The 16218-nt window shown below is 36.5% G+C and overlaps 1 protein-coding gene and 1 non-coding gene across 2 annotated transcripts; both read right to left on the bottom strand.

Annotated features, from left to right (window-relative positions):
- Window positions 1-356: 356 nt before the first annotated feature.
- CALS5 (callose synthase 5) lies at window positions 357-16214 on the bottom strand. Its single transcript, XM_088511686.1, has 36 exons — window positions 16110-16214; window positions 15792-15883; window positions 15564-15690; window positions 15332-15469; window positions 15171-15247; window positions 14997-15075; window positions 14789-14914; window positions 14568-14682; window positions 12791-13125; window positions 11661-11713; window positions 11489-11549; window positions 11312-11393; window positions 11178-11227; window positions 11002-11088; window positions 8442-8564; window positions 8251-8342; window positions 8068-8155; window positions 7831-7991; window positions 7347-7470; window positions 7152-7246; window positions 6912-7029; window positions 6633-6784; window positions 6060-6169; window positions 5817-5942; window positions 5670-5738; window positions 5351-5540; window positions 5113-5224; window positions 4910-5029; window positions 4712-4827; window positions 4527-4610; window positions 4000-4112; window positions 3692-3921; window positions 2086-2883; window positions 1513-1563; window positions 1226-1411; window positions 357-966 (listed from the first exon to the last, which is right to left on the bottom strand). Exons 2-36 carry the CDS (start codon window positions 15854-15856, stop codon window positions 736-738), a joined length of 4884 nt encoding a protein of 1627 aa, XP_088367812.1. The 5' UTR covers window positions 15857-15883; window positions 16110-16214; the 3' UTR covers window positions 357-735.
- On the bottom strand, window positions 5661-5741 carry LOC132166810 (small nucleolar RNA J33). The gene has a single exon (XR_009438612.1). It is a non-coding gene; the product is annotated as a small nucleolar RNA J33 (small nucleolar RNA).
- Window positions 16215-16218: the final 4 nt, after the last annotated feature.

Raw genomic sequence — 16218 nt, 5'->3', positions numbered from 1 at the left:
CTCAAACACTCACGTTTATAATACAGTACCTATGTATGGATTCATCGAATCTATATCTTCCATTCATTCGTTCTTCAATCTTTGGATTCATCCAATCTATATAAGAAAATTTTCGTTTTCTTATTTTCTATTGAGTTTGTATGCAAAGGTCTATGTCTTGTTGTAATTTTTGCAAGAGGCGTGGGCCCAAATGGTTCTTGTCAGGAAAAATCTTTACTCAAATTAAGTTTTAAAATTTCTCATTCAAGATATTTCGTTGACAGCATGGAATGGAGTTTTATTGTCACTATTATGGATAAGCTTAAGCTTCCATCCCACTTGGATAATCTAGACTTGCGAGTCTCTTCATTGCTATAGAAATGTAATGCTTTCCTTTTGGATATATGTGGATAAAGAAAGAATGATGTCAAGAGGATATACATTTGTATACCACATTGCTGATGATAATACACATAAGTAACAGGGATATGTAAAACATCGGATTGAAGCATTTCTTTTTACCATCGTGAGGGGGACTTCACAAAGATCAAAAAAACTTGATATTTTCCGTAACCTGCAAGACAAGAGTCGTCTGGGGCCGGAGGAGATAGAGATACTACTACACTAGACAACCATGCCGCGTTTACATTTATCGATTTTTCTCTTTCGTCACTAAATCCCTCGACAACCCTTGTCTCCTCAACTCCCTCTCTCTCTTTCTCATCTCCTTGTAAAGATGATGCTGCATGGGTGGTTTTACTTGTTCTTCTTGCCACCAGCCAGAATTCGTTGAATCTGAAGCCCTCTGCTGAAAGCTTGGTTGAATAGCAGCCTGGTTTGGAACTCAGAGACAAATGGGAACCAGGCAAGTACAGCCACAGGCGCAAGGATTGCCAGCCCCATAATGTATTCATAACCTCTTGCTAGAGCTTTCACAGACCCCCACATTCCAATGCCCTTCACCAATGGCCTACATGCTTGTGCTATCTGTCATTCAAAGCCATCACTTTAATGAAGACTGAAATATATACCTACCACCTCAACTACACTCAAACTGACTAGAATCTCATGTTTAAATCATAGAATGTTGAAAATTTATTCCAAACTGGCTTTAAATCAACTTGAAGTTTCACTATGCACACAATCATTCAAAATTTTATGCTGGACTGGTTGCTCGAGTCGGTTAGTAGAGATAGCATGTACTAAAAAAAACAAAAAACAAAAAACATTCAAATGCCTCAGGTACCTGCAGAAGTGCCCATCCTGTTGGCAGGAAGGCCAGCAGGCTTGCAAAGATGTCTCCAACTGTGAGATCAAGAACAGTAAAGAGCACGACAACAGTGATTATGGTTCCAATAAAAAGTATTAGCTTCAGAAGACGGAACATCAGCTGGAAATCTGCACTGAACTTCTTTCTACCCATGGACACAATCTGCAGTCCAAAGTTGTAACATCAAATGAAGTAGAAGTCCCAAATCATGACTAGAGCCAAATTCTTTACATTCATAGAAACTTTTGGAGCTTGAGACTAACCTTTAAGATGATCATGACAGCTACAATGACCAGCCATGACAGACCATAAACCTGGAACCAAAAAGCATGTTAGGAAAAAAAAAAAAAAGTTCTTTACTGGGTACTTAGTTTGCTTTAATTTTAAAAATTCCCTAGTTCAATATCTTCTAACCCATATTAAATCAAGTTCTCAGTTTGAACTGATCTATGCCAGGGAAAAGCAGACAGCAGCATTTATTTATTCTATTTTATTCTCTTAGCCAAATGGTAGAAGATTGCAGTCTTCTGAGATCATCCTCATCCAAACAGAATAACTTTCGTATATTTAGCCAGAGCTGAAACCAGATGCTTTTTTTCCATGCATCACAGTGCATCAATCATCAGCATTTAGGCCCCCTAACCTTTGTTTACTGGTGCTTAGTCACCTTAAGAAAATTTTCAAACTTCCAAACCAAGGGCAGAGAGCTTAGTATACAGAAATATTAATTTTTAGCAACTAATATCTTAGTGAAACTTTAAACTTCTGGACAGCAAATTCAAACAAAATTTATGTAAACATGACACTAAATGTTAATAGCCAGCTGCTAAACTTACTATAATGCCCCTCTCTTCTTTTACTGCATGTAGATGATATACAATTCCATACTGATAGAGAAAGAAGCGCAGTGAAAGAACAATCTCCCAGAACCTTCCTAAAAGTCCAGTGTACTGCATGTGTTCCTGTTCCTCATCCCACCAGGATTCCCAGCTCTTGTGTGCTGGTACACCAATACCGCCTCGGCTGCTTATCCACTTTGCCCAATCATCCCAATCATCCACTATCTTCTGCCATTCAAAGCCTGAAGGGTTGAAAAGGAAAGGAGCAAACAACCAAGAAACCACTAAGAACCACATCGAAAATGTTAGGAGGGCATAAGCTGTAGGATCTGGAACTGCTGAACCATAAATCCTGTAAGCTATAAGCAATATCATAAGCTCCAGCGCTTTCACAAAGTGGCTCTTTGAGTATAGCCTGTAGTTCTCTGCAAACTTCTCATGCCGGACTACAAAACCACGCCCAGTTGCTCTGTACCTCGCCCCTCCATGCAGGATGGTGCGCCCAAAATAATGGACCTTTGTTCCAAGGGAGAAAGTGAAGAAAACTGCAGCTAGCTGCAGCTGCATAATTATTATGTCACCTAATGCAGTTCTAAACCCCCTCTCCAGTCCAATCTCCATGACCATGGGCAAGGCCATCAAAAGACCAATTTGAACAAGGGATTGTGAAGCCATGGCTGCCTTTAGAGGATCGCGTCCCTTGTTCCTGGCAAATTTAACTATTTCCTTCTCCAATCCACTCAATGACAGGTAAAGTTTGCCGTATAAGTAAACAAAGACTGTGATGACAACCATCTGCATAACAAGAAAGAACTCTTTTTAGCTGAAGAAGATTCAAATTAAATTAGTAAACTTTCTAAATCAATGCTGAGTTGCTCCTTCATATCCAGGTTTTCTTTTACAACCCCCCCCCCCCCCCCCCCCCTTTTTTTTTTTTCCTTGAGAGGTGGAAGGGAGTGGGGGGGGAGGGGGGGGGGGGGGGTGTGGTTTCTCTTTCTATTTATGATTCGTGGTGTCCACTCCACGATGGCATTACCTATACTATCAAGCAAAGAAAGGAAGTTAATTTACCCTTTCAAGAATGAAATAATAGGGACTATACCTCTTGGACTCAGCAAAGCATCTAACCTATAAATCACACTGGCAATTCTAAGGCACTATGAGAAGCCTAACTTCAGTGAAGAAAAGTATACAAAATACAACTAACATGCTTAAGAGAGATGGGGGTATCAGGGGGAGAGGGTACCTCAAAAAATCTATAACTAATTAATTATATAAGCATTCTATGGCATAAGTAAAAACAGTTCATGCTGATTAGTTACACCCGGTGTAACACTTGTTTCCAGATACAGTTCTTTCAGTTCTTACTTTGTGGTAAACACAGCTTCTATAACTAATTTCACATGTACCCCCATAACTAGAACTTCTAAAAATTTGAGCGCAAACAAATCTTAATCAACTACTTGAGGTTGGCTTGCTTTTCTTCGGGAATTAGTATTTAAACACTGAAATTAATAATATAAATTGACTTTTAATTCAGCACACCTCAAAAATAGTTATTTGATTATCTTTCAGCTTGGATTATGCATGTAATAGGAATTACCATTGAGCTGACATAGAATCCTACTGTCGTAAAATAAAACGACAGCATGCGGAAAAAGTCAAAACGATGCCCTAATCGATAGACATCCCTGCTCAGTGTCTGCTCTCCATTACCACAGGCCACTTTTGCTTCAAAGAGTGAGATTTGGTTAAGCCCAACATCTCGACCCTTTCCAATTTGGATGTATTCGTGGTGAGTAATATTCCCTCGTCTTAATGTTGAATTGAAACCTGCATAGGCAGAGCAGATGTTAAGAAATAAAGCACATTGCATGAATCTCTGAGAAAATGGATGTTTTCAAATGCTACCAGCAAAGATGTCCTCGCTCAGATTGATGCCACGAGAAGCCTTGCTGATGCCACCACGGGTAATGTGGAAGATTCTATCAAATACATCTGGATGACCATAGTGGAACCGAACCCTAAAACCAACAAAAATTTAAGGCACAATATAAGATTTTGTTATATTGTAGCTATTTAGATGATGAAACAATGGCGAAGAAAAAAACATTTCTCATTCCAATCTCGCTTCTTGTAACATAAGAACTCTGTCCATATAATTAGCGCGGTTTAAGGGGAAAAGGTAATGTTCCAATAAAACATTAAAAAGAGTGTGTGTGTATGTGTGTGTGTGTGAGAGAGAGAGAGAGAGAGAGAGAGAGAGATGTTATGAAATTCACTACTAAATGAAACTCAAAAAATTATTTAATTCCCAATTATGTAATATGACAAATTATTCTGGCTAGCTGTTCAATATGAGCAAGAACTTGAAGAAAAAAAATGCCTTGGAGTACGTCATTAACACAAAGAAGGAAAGGACAGGAGAGAGGACATACTTCAAAGGTCTGGCAAGAACTCTTTGACCAATGGTAACAAATGATGTTTCTTGATTTGACATAAACCAAGCTAATGAAGACACACTGCAGCACAGATGTTATAACATCTCAGAATAACAAACTCAGAATCTAAACATTAAAAAATAAAAAGATTATGGATCTGAATAAACAGAATTGAATCCAACCTTCCAGTAAAGATATGCTCACGAACACCCAAAATTGTAGGTGAACGCACTCCATGATCCTCATTGAATTCTTCCAGAAGGTTACGCATCTTAAAAGCTTCTTCCAAGTAGTTGTCCTACAAGAAATTGACCAACTATCACAGTTTGGCCCAAATAATCAATAAGGGATGTGTTCGACTTCAAATTTATATTGCTAACCTGGTTCATGTCAATGGCCTGAACAGCTTCCCCTCTGGTAAAAATTATAGCATGGTTCTGATTTTCAGGCTTCCCTTCTCCTATAATTGCTGAGCCCGGCAATTTTATCCGATAGATTTCCTTTAAAGAAGATACAACAATGATCAGTGTCTATGTTTGTAAATCAATATGGTGATTCTGTTCACAGTATGAATAACAATTACCTGATCAAGATAATCGACAGCTTTGACCAATACAGAGTAGTAAACCTTTTGTACCTTTCCACTTTCTCTCTCTTCAACTTCATCAATATATGCCACACGAAGGGAGGGATTACTGTATTGAAAAATAAAAAATAAAAAGTTTGGGAATCATATTCTTGAACAAAATTAGCGCAGCATTAAAATCTTCAAAGAAATCAAATTGCATAAATCTATCAACTTCATCAGAAGGAGAACATACTTAACCATCAAATTAAGAATGTCTGTTGCACGGCGATCTCCACTCCGCTTCTGATTCCCATAGTTCTGACAGGTAGCGACATATGTGAATTTCATGTCAGCCACAGCCTCTAATTGAGCATATAGGGATCTCTGACTTTTCTTTTCTTCCTCTGATGGAATTGTGACAGCTTTGTAGCCTTCCAGTATCTCTGCTCACAATAAAAACAGTCTGAAGCAACCATAATTACCTCCAAAAATAAATACTTCAGTAGACATTAGAGGCCTCAGGTACCATGCTTGGCCAAATGTTATTGGAGAAAAAGCTATTACATGCTTACCTTTTTCAGAAGCCATGTCAAGAAAAGCCTGAAGCTTCAAAGCCCGTCGATAATACATCATTCCCCTAACTGGAACACTAAACTTTATTAAGATCAAAGACAAAAGTTGAAATATATGATTAATGGAGATAATAATGCATCAAATACCTGTCCTGCAGAGAGTTTGTCCCCTCAAGGAGACCCAATGACGAAGCTGCAATATGTTTTCTTCACTTTCCATTATCTCACTACTTTTTTTGCAATTTAGTCGCTCCATGAAGTTATTCCACTCATCTAAAGAAGTCACAATACGATTTTTTAAAGTAGTACACCAATCACAAGGAAGCCACTTCAAACAAAATTAATCTACACTAGACCGAGTGTTACCATGATATTTATAGTATCACAAACCTGGGAAAATCTTTTGCAGGTAATAGATGATTGATATACCATCTTCATTTTCCATCTCAAGGTCAGCTTTAGAATAGACAGTTTCCTCACTATAGTATGGTGTCAAGACACTTCCGATAGCAAGAAAATGATTTAGTAACTATATGACAAGACTAATAATTTCAAAAGCTTAAAAACTTCACCTGCTATTCAGGACATAATTTATTGGAAAACCCAGAAGAAAATGTTGTATCGTAAAGATATAAAAGCTAAAATAAATTTAACTAATCATTTGTAATTGCATCTATTATGGCAAACAAAATTCAATTATTGATATAAATAGAAAGGTAAATTCCAACGAGTACTAATCATTTTGGCCAAGTATAGTTCTTTCCCTTGATAGTTTGTAATATCTTGTCACTCATGCTTGGGCTGCGCCAAATAAAAGTACAATAAATGCTTTACATTTCTATGAGCAACGGCAGATCTATAAACAAAGGAAAATACTTACAATGACTGATTTTTTCAGAAAGAACCAACCAAAACAGAGTTGAGAAATGTTCTATGCCAATATATATAAAACATAAATCAGACCTGAACGAGAGCATTTTACGAACTCGTGGAGCACGAGGCATGTCCATGAACAATGAGTTTGTGAAAAATGCAATCCTTCTACGTGCTTCAAGATTTGTTGGTACATCCAAAGCGGATTCCTTCACCGTCAATAGTAGATAGAGACGTCTTATCTGAAAAATGTTATAAGCAATAAAATTGTGTCATTTGTATCAAAAATTGAATAGATCATTTCATTATAAACTATTTTGGAGTATGAATTAATGGTTTGATTGCTATCAGTTAATTTAAATATTGTACCTGTTCTTCCCATTGTGCAGTGATTGTAGGAGGAAAAATTATAGCAGGTTTTGCATCAGTGCCAGCAAAAAGTTGCCTTCCAGAATCCTTGCTACCATGACCAACTTCTACCAGTTCACTAAAGAAATAAATTATATCAGAGAAAGGAGCACTATAATCTTCAAATGAAAAAACACCAGGATATTCCACTAAAATTGTAAAATAAATTGCTAAAAGCTGATTGCAACAAAGTTAACCAACCGTATCTCATTCACCATCATATCACGAGTAACTACTTCTAACATGTCTTGCAGCAAAAGCACCAACGTGTCTTTTTTGGATGGATCGCTGTCTTTCTGCAGAATGAAAGGAAGAGGAAATTTTCTATTATATAACTATCATGCATAAACAAACACAGGTTGCAGATATGACAACTACTTTTCTGTAAAAACTCACCAAGATCCCCACAAGCTCCACAAATTTAGTGCAAAGAGTAGGCAAAGAGCCCATTCTGAAATTTACAAGAAGTGTATTCTTTGAAATGTTACTTTCGACTTCTTTAAAGATGATGCCCATTATCCTGTTACATTACTATTGATGTTAGAGATTCTAGGACACAAAATGGGAAAAAAATCTATCATGCTTCTTGATTTATACTAATTTCATACATACAAAAGAAACAAAATATTATTTATTTATGATGCTTTCCTTCTGTCAAATGTTATCTTGCATCAGACGATGCTAACCTTCTATATGCTTCAACAATTACTAATATGATTTATGTCAACCAAGTCAACAAAAAATGGGAAATTTTATAATATAACTAATATATACCAACTGTACAGGGATCATACACCTGAAATTTTGTTTATTCTTGGTAAATCTAGGATCAGTTGAAGATATATATTTCAGTTAGGAACCAAGTGGTGACAATAACAACCTTTTCTCAGTTTCACCAACCACCAAAACATTCAGGACATGCTTGAATGATTCATAGCATTCAATCACAGCACATTTCATATATTCATCCGCACATATGCGCCTCCATAGGTCAGAGTCCTTGGATCGAAATTGAGCAGCCATATCCAATGCTATTGGGATCTTCAGGGTAGACAAACAGTCAACAATAAAAAGAGGCAACAGATACAATACATTTTTGAAAAAGGATTATGCTGACCTTGCTAGCAAGCAAAAAAGGTGGCCACTGAATTATTTTCAGGCTAGGATCTGATGAATAAGGAACTATCAAAAGGTCCATCTCCCTGCATGAAAAAGGAAACTGTTCAGTTTTAACTGCATGATGTATAAAAAAATAGTTATGCTGAAAAAACAGATTAAATTGGTTAAGGGGCCTTTCCTGTCACTTAGTAAATCTTCCTCACGGAAACTACATATTACTTCATTCCATAACTGGGCAAATTTGGCAGCTTCACTTCTCCTGCTTGCCGTTATCTATAAAGGCACTTGATTTTTTTAAAAAAATGGGAAAAAGATGTACTCTACTTAACTTAGGGTACTAAAATATACATATTTTGAAAGCATAAGTCCAACCTCAGCAAAACGCTTTGATAAAGAGAATCCCCTTTTCTGAGACTTATCAGAAGGCACCAAATATGTGTTGAATGCACCAGGTAAGGACTGGAATCTTGACCTTACCATGCCAAGTGTTCGTATCTGTAAGAAGAGAAATGAAGATGAACATAAACTGACTTCAAGGCTTAAGTCACAAGAGTTAGTACAAGTCAATGAGCCATGGAGTTGTTGCAATGCCACTACCATAATTTACCCTATTGATTGCATAAGGTTAGATCACTCCCAGGTTTTCCCCCAAAAAGAAGTGGGTCGTCTCAATTTTAAAAATGATACAACTGGAAGACTAAGATTTTCAATGAAATTGAAAGAAAATGATGGTCACAATTTAATGTTTGTTAGTTCAGTAAAGACCTCCTGCCAAAACATTTTGGTGTGTGTGTGTGTGTGTGTGAGAGAGAGAGAGAGAGAGAGAGAGAGAGAATTCAATGAAGCTTGATCAAGCCTTCTTGAACTTTTACTTTAGCCAATTCAGTGGCTTCCTTCATGCATGAATTTGATCATTAGCATTAAATGCACTTGCAGCAGAATATCCCAAATTGTGGCTGTCTCTTGTTCAACCAATTCATGGGTTTCCTTCAATGTTGGTCTTCCTTCTCATGCTGGCTTAGTTGGCACCAGCAGCTTTCCAATTCAGCTTAAGGTTGGCATTTCCTCCACTTGGTTTTTCCTCACGGCATGGGTGAAGTTAGCCTATCATGAGCCATTATACAGCCACTATATACACAGCCTTTTGGCTTTTTGTTTTAGGGAGTGGTAAGAGCTTAGAGGAAGAGAACCTAAAAGTAATTTGAAAATTCTCTTTGTGAGTGAGTAAGACTTTGGATGTATTGGAGCTTAGGATTTGAGTGCTTTTCACTACCTTTTGTACTCTACATTTTGTTAGTGATTCTTTTATTATTGTTATTACTATTATTATTATTATTGTTTTCGCCTATAGACATAGGTATTTGTGTCTGTTAGTTTGTATGAGAGAAAAGAATAGAAGAAAAGTAGAGAAATAATAGAAGAAGAATAGTGGAGGATGCGTATTCTCCCAGCAGCTACTCTCCTCTCAAACAACATATATATATATATAAGTCCAACATAGAATGCAAAGACCAAAACGCCCATAATCTATTAACCCTAATACACCTTTCTAACACTCCCCCTCAAACTAGAGCATATATGTCATATAAGTCCAGCTTGGAACAAATAAGCTCTAACTTCTTCCGACACAAGGGTTTTGTAAACATATCAGCTAGCTGATCTCCAGACTTCACAAATGGTGTAGATATATCTCGGCTGAGTATCTTGTCTCGAACAAAATGACAATTGACCTCAATATGCTTGATTTTTTCATGAAAAACAGAGTTGGATGCAATATGTATAGTAACTTGATTATCACAAAATAATGGGATAGGAGTAGGAGCGACGAATCCAATCTCCTGTAGGAAATGTTGTAACCACGTCAACTAACTAGTAATATTAGACATAGCCCTATATTCTGCCTCAGTACTGGACCGTGCCACCACCGTCTGTTTCTTGCTTTTCCAAGTTACCAAATTACCACCCAAGAATGTACAATATCCTATAGTGGATCGCCTATCTAAGGGAGAACCTGCCCAATCTGCATCAGTAAACCCTTCTACCCGGAGGTGTCCATTCGGTCTATATATGATCCCAAGGCCAGGAGCTCTTTTCAAATATCGAAGAATACGAGTAACGGCTTCCCAATGTGAAACCCTAGAAGCTTCCAAGAATTGACTAACAACACTCACTGCATACGAGTGTAGGCTACATTCTTCTTGTGGTATATGTAGATGACATGTGATTACAGGTGATGATTCAAGAGGCATTGCTCAATTGAAACTATTTTTACAGCAGAAGTTTCATACAAAAGATTTGGGAAAACTAAAATATTTCTTGGGGATTGAGACTGGAAACCCGACGCGTCCAAACACCCATCCTAGGAAAGTAACCATGGCTCTGATACCATGTTAGTTTGTATGAGAGAAAAGAATAGAAGACGAGTAGAGAAAGAATAGAAGAAGAATAGGGGAGGCTGCGTATTCTCCCCGCAGCTACGTACTCTCCTCTCAAACAACAAATATATATATAAGTCCAACATAGAATACAAAGACCAAAATACCCATAACCTATTAACCTTAATACACCTTTCTATCGGTGCCAAACCACATTAATTTTGTGCCCTTTAGGTATAAATAGTTTATATTTTTCTTCTTCTGTTTCTCTACCTTTTGCCACTTTAAATCTTAATTGGTCACAACATGATAATCTTAGGTTCTCTTATTATGAGCCCCACTATTTAGTTGTGCTACGCAAGTATTGATGGGGGGAAAAGCCAATTAATCTAGCTTTGGCCAACATGTAATGCTCACAAACAAAAAACGGAAAGTATGAATGAAAAATAAAATGGCCAGACAATTCGCTTTAAATGATGTATGATGACGCCCTATGTAGAATGAGAATAGATGTCATGAATAATATAGGACAGAAATAAAGGCATTTAAAGGGTCACCTCTCCTAGACGATCAAAGGCCCCCAAAACACCACCATATAAAGTTTGGTAAATGGCATACCAAATTTGAGTGTCCATGAAATAGACCTGCATTGAACTTGTAACGTAATATGAAATGCACTACCTAACTATAAAGTAACAAAATATCAGACTAGACAAAGGAAAGATTAACACACCAAGATCACTGGTGCCCAGAGTGACACAACTGCTCCGTAGTTATGTTTAGCTGCATTGACGAGAGAATCTTCAGCATAAAACTGAAAGCTAAGTTGAGCAACAATAAAAGAAGGAAACAGCAGCATATAGATACCTCTAGGGAAAAATTCATGCCAGTCATAGTCAATACGACGAATACTCATTATGTCTTTTGTTGGATTCACCAAAGGTTTTATCTAGGGAAAAAGAGTCAAAAGGTTATCAGAAAATCCAACAATCCCACATATCTCATTTACATAGAAAAATTAACAATTACTGCCCAACCAATTACCTGGACAAAATAGCTGAATGCAAATTTGGAAGTCAGAAGTAACACCCAAAAAAGAGTATACCTGAAATTGGAAAATTAGTCCAGACAATGAAGCAAATTTCAACAAAACAAAGGAAATATAGAAATCTAAATTATTAGAATAAACTTTAGTGTGTTTTCATATCATACTCACTTTATCAAAGCAAATTGACTTTCATGCATTCCCCTTCCAACATATACTCTTGGCTGTATAAAAGTGAGCAAGAGACATAAAAGAATTTATTATGGCTGGAGGGATAATAAAAACAACTGAGTTATGCAAGAGCAAAACAGATATATATGAGTATATGGTGTGTGCCCAGGATCAACAGAGTAGCTTCTTGGTTGATATGTTCAACATTAGCTTACTAAAGCTAGGTCTTATGCATCCAATAGATACGCCAAATAAAAATAAATGTTTTATCTAATGTGAGCATAGCCTATTACATTTGAAGCCTCTAGCAAGCAAAAGCTATTTCCAAATCATGGTATCAGCATAATATAGTTGCATAGAACATGACTTCTAACCAAATTCTGAATGCCACCATCTATAGTAGAGTGCTTATCTGTCAGAACTATCATACACCCTATATTGATCTAATTCTGAACAAACTGATGTTGAAAAGAGAAAAGCGAAGAAGAAAAAAAAATGCAACTTGATGTGTTGCACTTCAAAGTAGGAGAACCATTTAATATAAAGGAGGCCATACTTTAATTCTGCAATTAGAAGATACAACGGTTGAAGGATAGAGACTACAATCATTTTCTAATAAAAGAATGGTTGAGCAACTGGAATTTATCTATAAGAGGTGCACCACAACACAACTTAACGCAGCTCAAACTATGAGCTGTCTATCTACAACATACTAGAAAATGTAAATGTTCTATGGTCAAGTACTAAGGATATATTTGAATATGTTATTAGATAAAGGTCCGCTGGATACAGGAAAAAATAATTTCCCCTAACATTAGCAACATGAGTCTATCAATTCCACACTCCCACACCCACACCTAGGACCCATGACAAATTGTCTTCAGTTGTGTCTACACTTGAGAACACTGCAGAATCTGTTTTTCTGATTTCGGACAATATTTACTTTAGTAAACTTTTCCCAGCTATTTTCATCTTTTGGTCTCATGCAATTGGTTTTCTTAAGCACCGTATCTGATCAAACAATACTTGCGCAACAAACTTCCTACCAATTAAACATTTTGGCAAGTACAAATGAAAGATGATATACCAAATACAAGTATGAGATAAGAACAGCAGAGTAATATAATTACCTGTGACCACCACAAGAGGAACCTAATGATATGCCAATCTGAGTTTTCGATCCAACGTCGGAGCATTGGAAAGATGAATAAAGCAGCTGCCAGTAAATTTGGAAGCAAATAGACGGCAACAGCCATGATATATAAAGGAGAAATGCCTTTCACCTCACCAAGAAATGACAACAAATCTTTAATTTTTTTAGGGGCGAATTTAGAGGAGTGCATGTAAAAAACTGGGAGAATGATGGCCCATGCAAGACTAACAATTATCTTGAGAATATTTCTCAGCACTTGAGTGAACTTCCACCTATGATATCCCGGGAAGTTCAAAATGAGGTCCAGAATACCTAGAACAAAATAAAGAGAGAGAGAAAATTAATAAAAAATAAAAACCTTCTTTAAATACTTAAAACATCTATTTGACACACTGATGATGAACACCAAGCTCATATAATTTACAATTTATACAGAAATAATACGAACACAAGGCTTCTGTAATTCTAAATTCAATACAGAATAGAAAACATCATATAGCTAGATGCATCATAAAATGCTATAACTTGCTTCAAACACACATACCATCGGCTGAAAAGAAAAGCAGGTATAGAAGCCAGGGCAAAGACCCAACAGCAACATCAAACTGAATAATTCTCTCTATATTGGGAAGTTTTAAGTGTGTTTGTGAACTTGATATACATTGTTGGCTCACATCCTAACAGCTTAATATCTTAGGTGGAGAGTCCCAACTACAAGTAAATTCATATCAAGCTCCACAACTAAACAATTTGGCACTCTCTAACACTCTTTCTAACATGTGGACCAACCAGTAATAGAAACAGAGACAGATGGGTCCAATCTGCCCAGGAGATGCAATTAAAGATGCCAATGGACTTGATATGCGGAGTCCAAGTACATACATGAAGCAGACTCCCATGCAATGATAAGATTTAAAATAATATAAGAAAAAATGGAACATAAGATTAGAGAAAGGAAGAATAAAAAGGTATTAATGTGATTTGGCTATAACAGCCAATCCAGACAGACAAAACCTACAAAGCTACATCTTTCACGTTGACCTGAATGATCAATATTACAGTGGAACTGATATTAATAATGAAATTTACATGATAGGATAATACAAAATCAACCATAAATTTACATAATAGGTCCATATCAAGTCCTTAAAATAAATTAGTTTATAGATAACATCTAAAACCATTTGCAAATATTCAGGCACATTTGGATGCTGGATATTATTTGAAAATCTTTGTTACGCAAAAAATCCTGCTTATAACCACCGATATGTATTAAACAAACCTGATTCCAAGAATCAATTGGTTACATATTTGCATGGCTGAAAAGAAAAAGTAAAACAACATTTGCACAAATATATTTGATAGACCAAATTCCATGCATGGAAGTAGCTGTGCAACAGTGCAAAATTCCATTTGTTGTTCTAAACAGTAACATAATAAGATAAGTCAATATTCAATATCTCTTTCTTTTCTTCCTTCTTTTTGCCTATTTCATATACTGCATATTTGTAGAGGCTCGTCTAAACATGATTGGAAGAAATAACTCATAACAAGAAGCTATGTTTCTTATAGTACTAGGATAAGACTTCTCTCCAAAACTTAACTTTATTGTCTGTAACAGTAAGTAGCTAATTCATAATGTAAGATGCTTACAAAGAAGAGATGCAAGCTGCATAACATTGAAAAAGACTAATTTTGTGTGTGTGTGTGTTCAAACTAAATGAGCATTGTGGCTTCAAGCAAGGATATCATACTTTGAATGAAGCGAAGAACCGCTGCTGTGATGAATATAGTGGATAGATCGAGTAGGACTTTCACTTGAAGTATATCCACTAGTTCAACCTTTTTCCAGGCAATGATGACCATTGCCTTTAAAAAAACAGATCAAAAATTGAGTATTTACACAAGCAAACTAAATAAGAAGGCAACAATAGAAACGTCAGTCTAGTCTCTCCACTCTGTTGCAATTAAATACCTGTAGAGCCAGTATATAGAAGGTCCAGAATCTATCAAAACTTCGAAAAATGTGCCAAAATGTTCGGGTCTCAACAAAGTATGATTTTCCTGTGCTTCCAGATTTTCTTCTAGAACCCTTTCTTCCCTGGCATAGCAGTTATATTAAGAAATGAACCAACAGATTAATCAGAGAAATGTGGTAGGAACTGCTGAAAGTATAGGAGTACCTGTATGCTGTCACGTGTTGATTTAAAAAAATCACCATCATCACGCATGGGCCAACCGAGAGAAAAGCAGTCAGACGACCTAAAAATATGTAAAGAAAATCAAATTTAAATTGAATTAAGAGACCTAAACTAGCAATAAAATCTTAACATTCAATCTGAAAACTGATATCGAACCAGAAATACTCATTAAGATCATCATAATTGCACCAAGCAGAGTTAGTAGCTTTTCCATTTCTGCTCTTCTTGGCTTCCTGGAATGTCATTACCAGCTCTCTCATATCAGAAAGAAAGATCTGTAGTTTGCACAAAGTAGAAATGACTTTTCCATAACATACCTTTTCAATTACACGGTACAGGGGTGTGATAACCTTCCGCAGGAAAGCCTCATCATCTCCACCATAAGAAGGCTTAATGTTTTCACCAGTAACAATGCTGACATTTCCAGCCAATAGGCCATGGAGTTCATACGCCATCTGAAAGTCAGGTGTATGTCATTATCAAAGATGTGATAATTTATTTAATGCTAAGATAGAAAAACCATACTCATAAAGATGAAAAAGTACTCACATTATGAAATATATAGCAAAGACATTCTGGCATGAAGCGAACATTAGTTGCTTCACCCCAAATGAGAAGATATAAACCCATGTATAGCAACTTCCTTTGCTGTATCTCTTGATGACCTTGAGGGAGCCTATATTGAACAAGATTTGTCTATCTTGGCATCAAAAGTTCCAGATCATGCATAAAAAACTCTTATTGAAACTGTAAAGGTGTAGATACAGGTGAATCTACCGTAAACTGTGTTTTCGTCCCAAAAATTTGCACCATGTTTTGTAATTCTTGAAGAGCTTGCTCATAACTGCATCCACAGCACGTTCATCAAGCTGCATAAAAATTAAAGAAGTAGAAGAACAGTTTAATCGCAGCCCAATAGTTGAATCATACAAAAGGTGCGCCATTCATGAAGAGGTTGCTCAAACTAATTAGAGTTTAAATGCATATACATCTTTATTACCGTCACTCATCAAAGGGACAAATGACACTAAAATTTCTGGAATCTCAAAAAATGTGGACAAAAATAAAATTCAAGACTGAGATATTGGTGCATGCCTTATTAAGAGGTTCAGGCTTGGGATGAAGCCTTATATGAGCATTAGCAAGAAGCAAAATCAAATTCTCCCTCTGGTTCCTGACATTGTCTCTCTGTAGTCACAAAAAT

Source organism: Corylus avellana, chromosome 11 (assembly GCF_965113065.1).
Source record: "Corylus avellana chromosome 11, dhCorAvel1.hap1.2, whole genome shotgun sequence".
Classification (NCBI taxonomy): Eukaryota; Viridiplantae; Streptophyta; class Magnoliopsida; order Fagales; family Betulaceae; genus Corylus; species Corylus avellana.
Note: the sequence above shows the minus strand (reverse complement) of the source record. Positions and strands in the feature narration are given on the sequence as shown.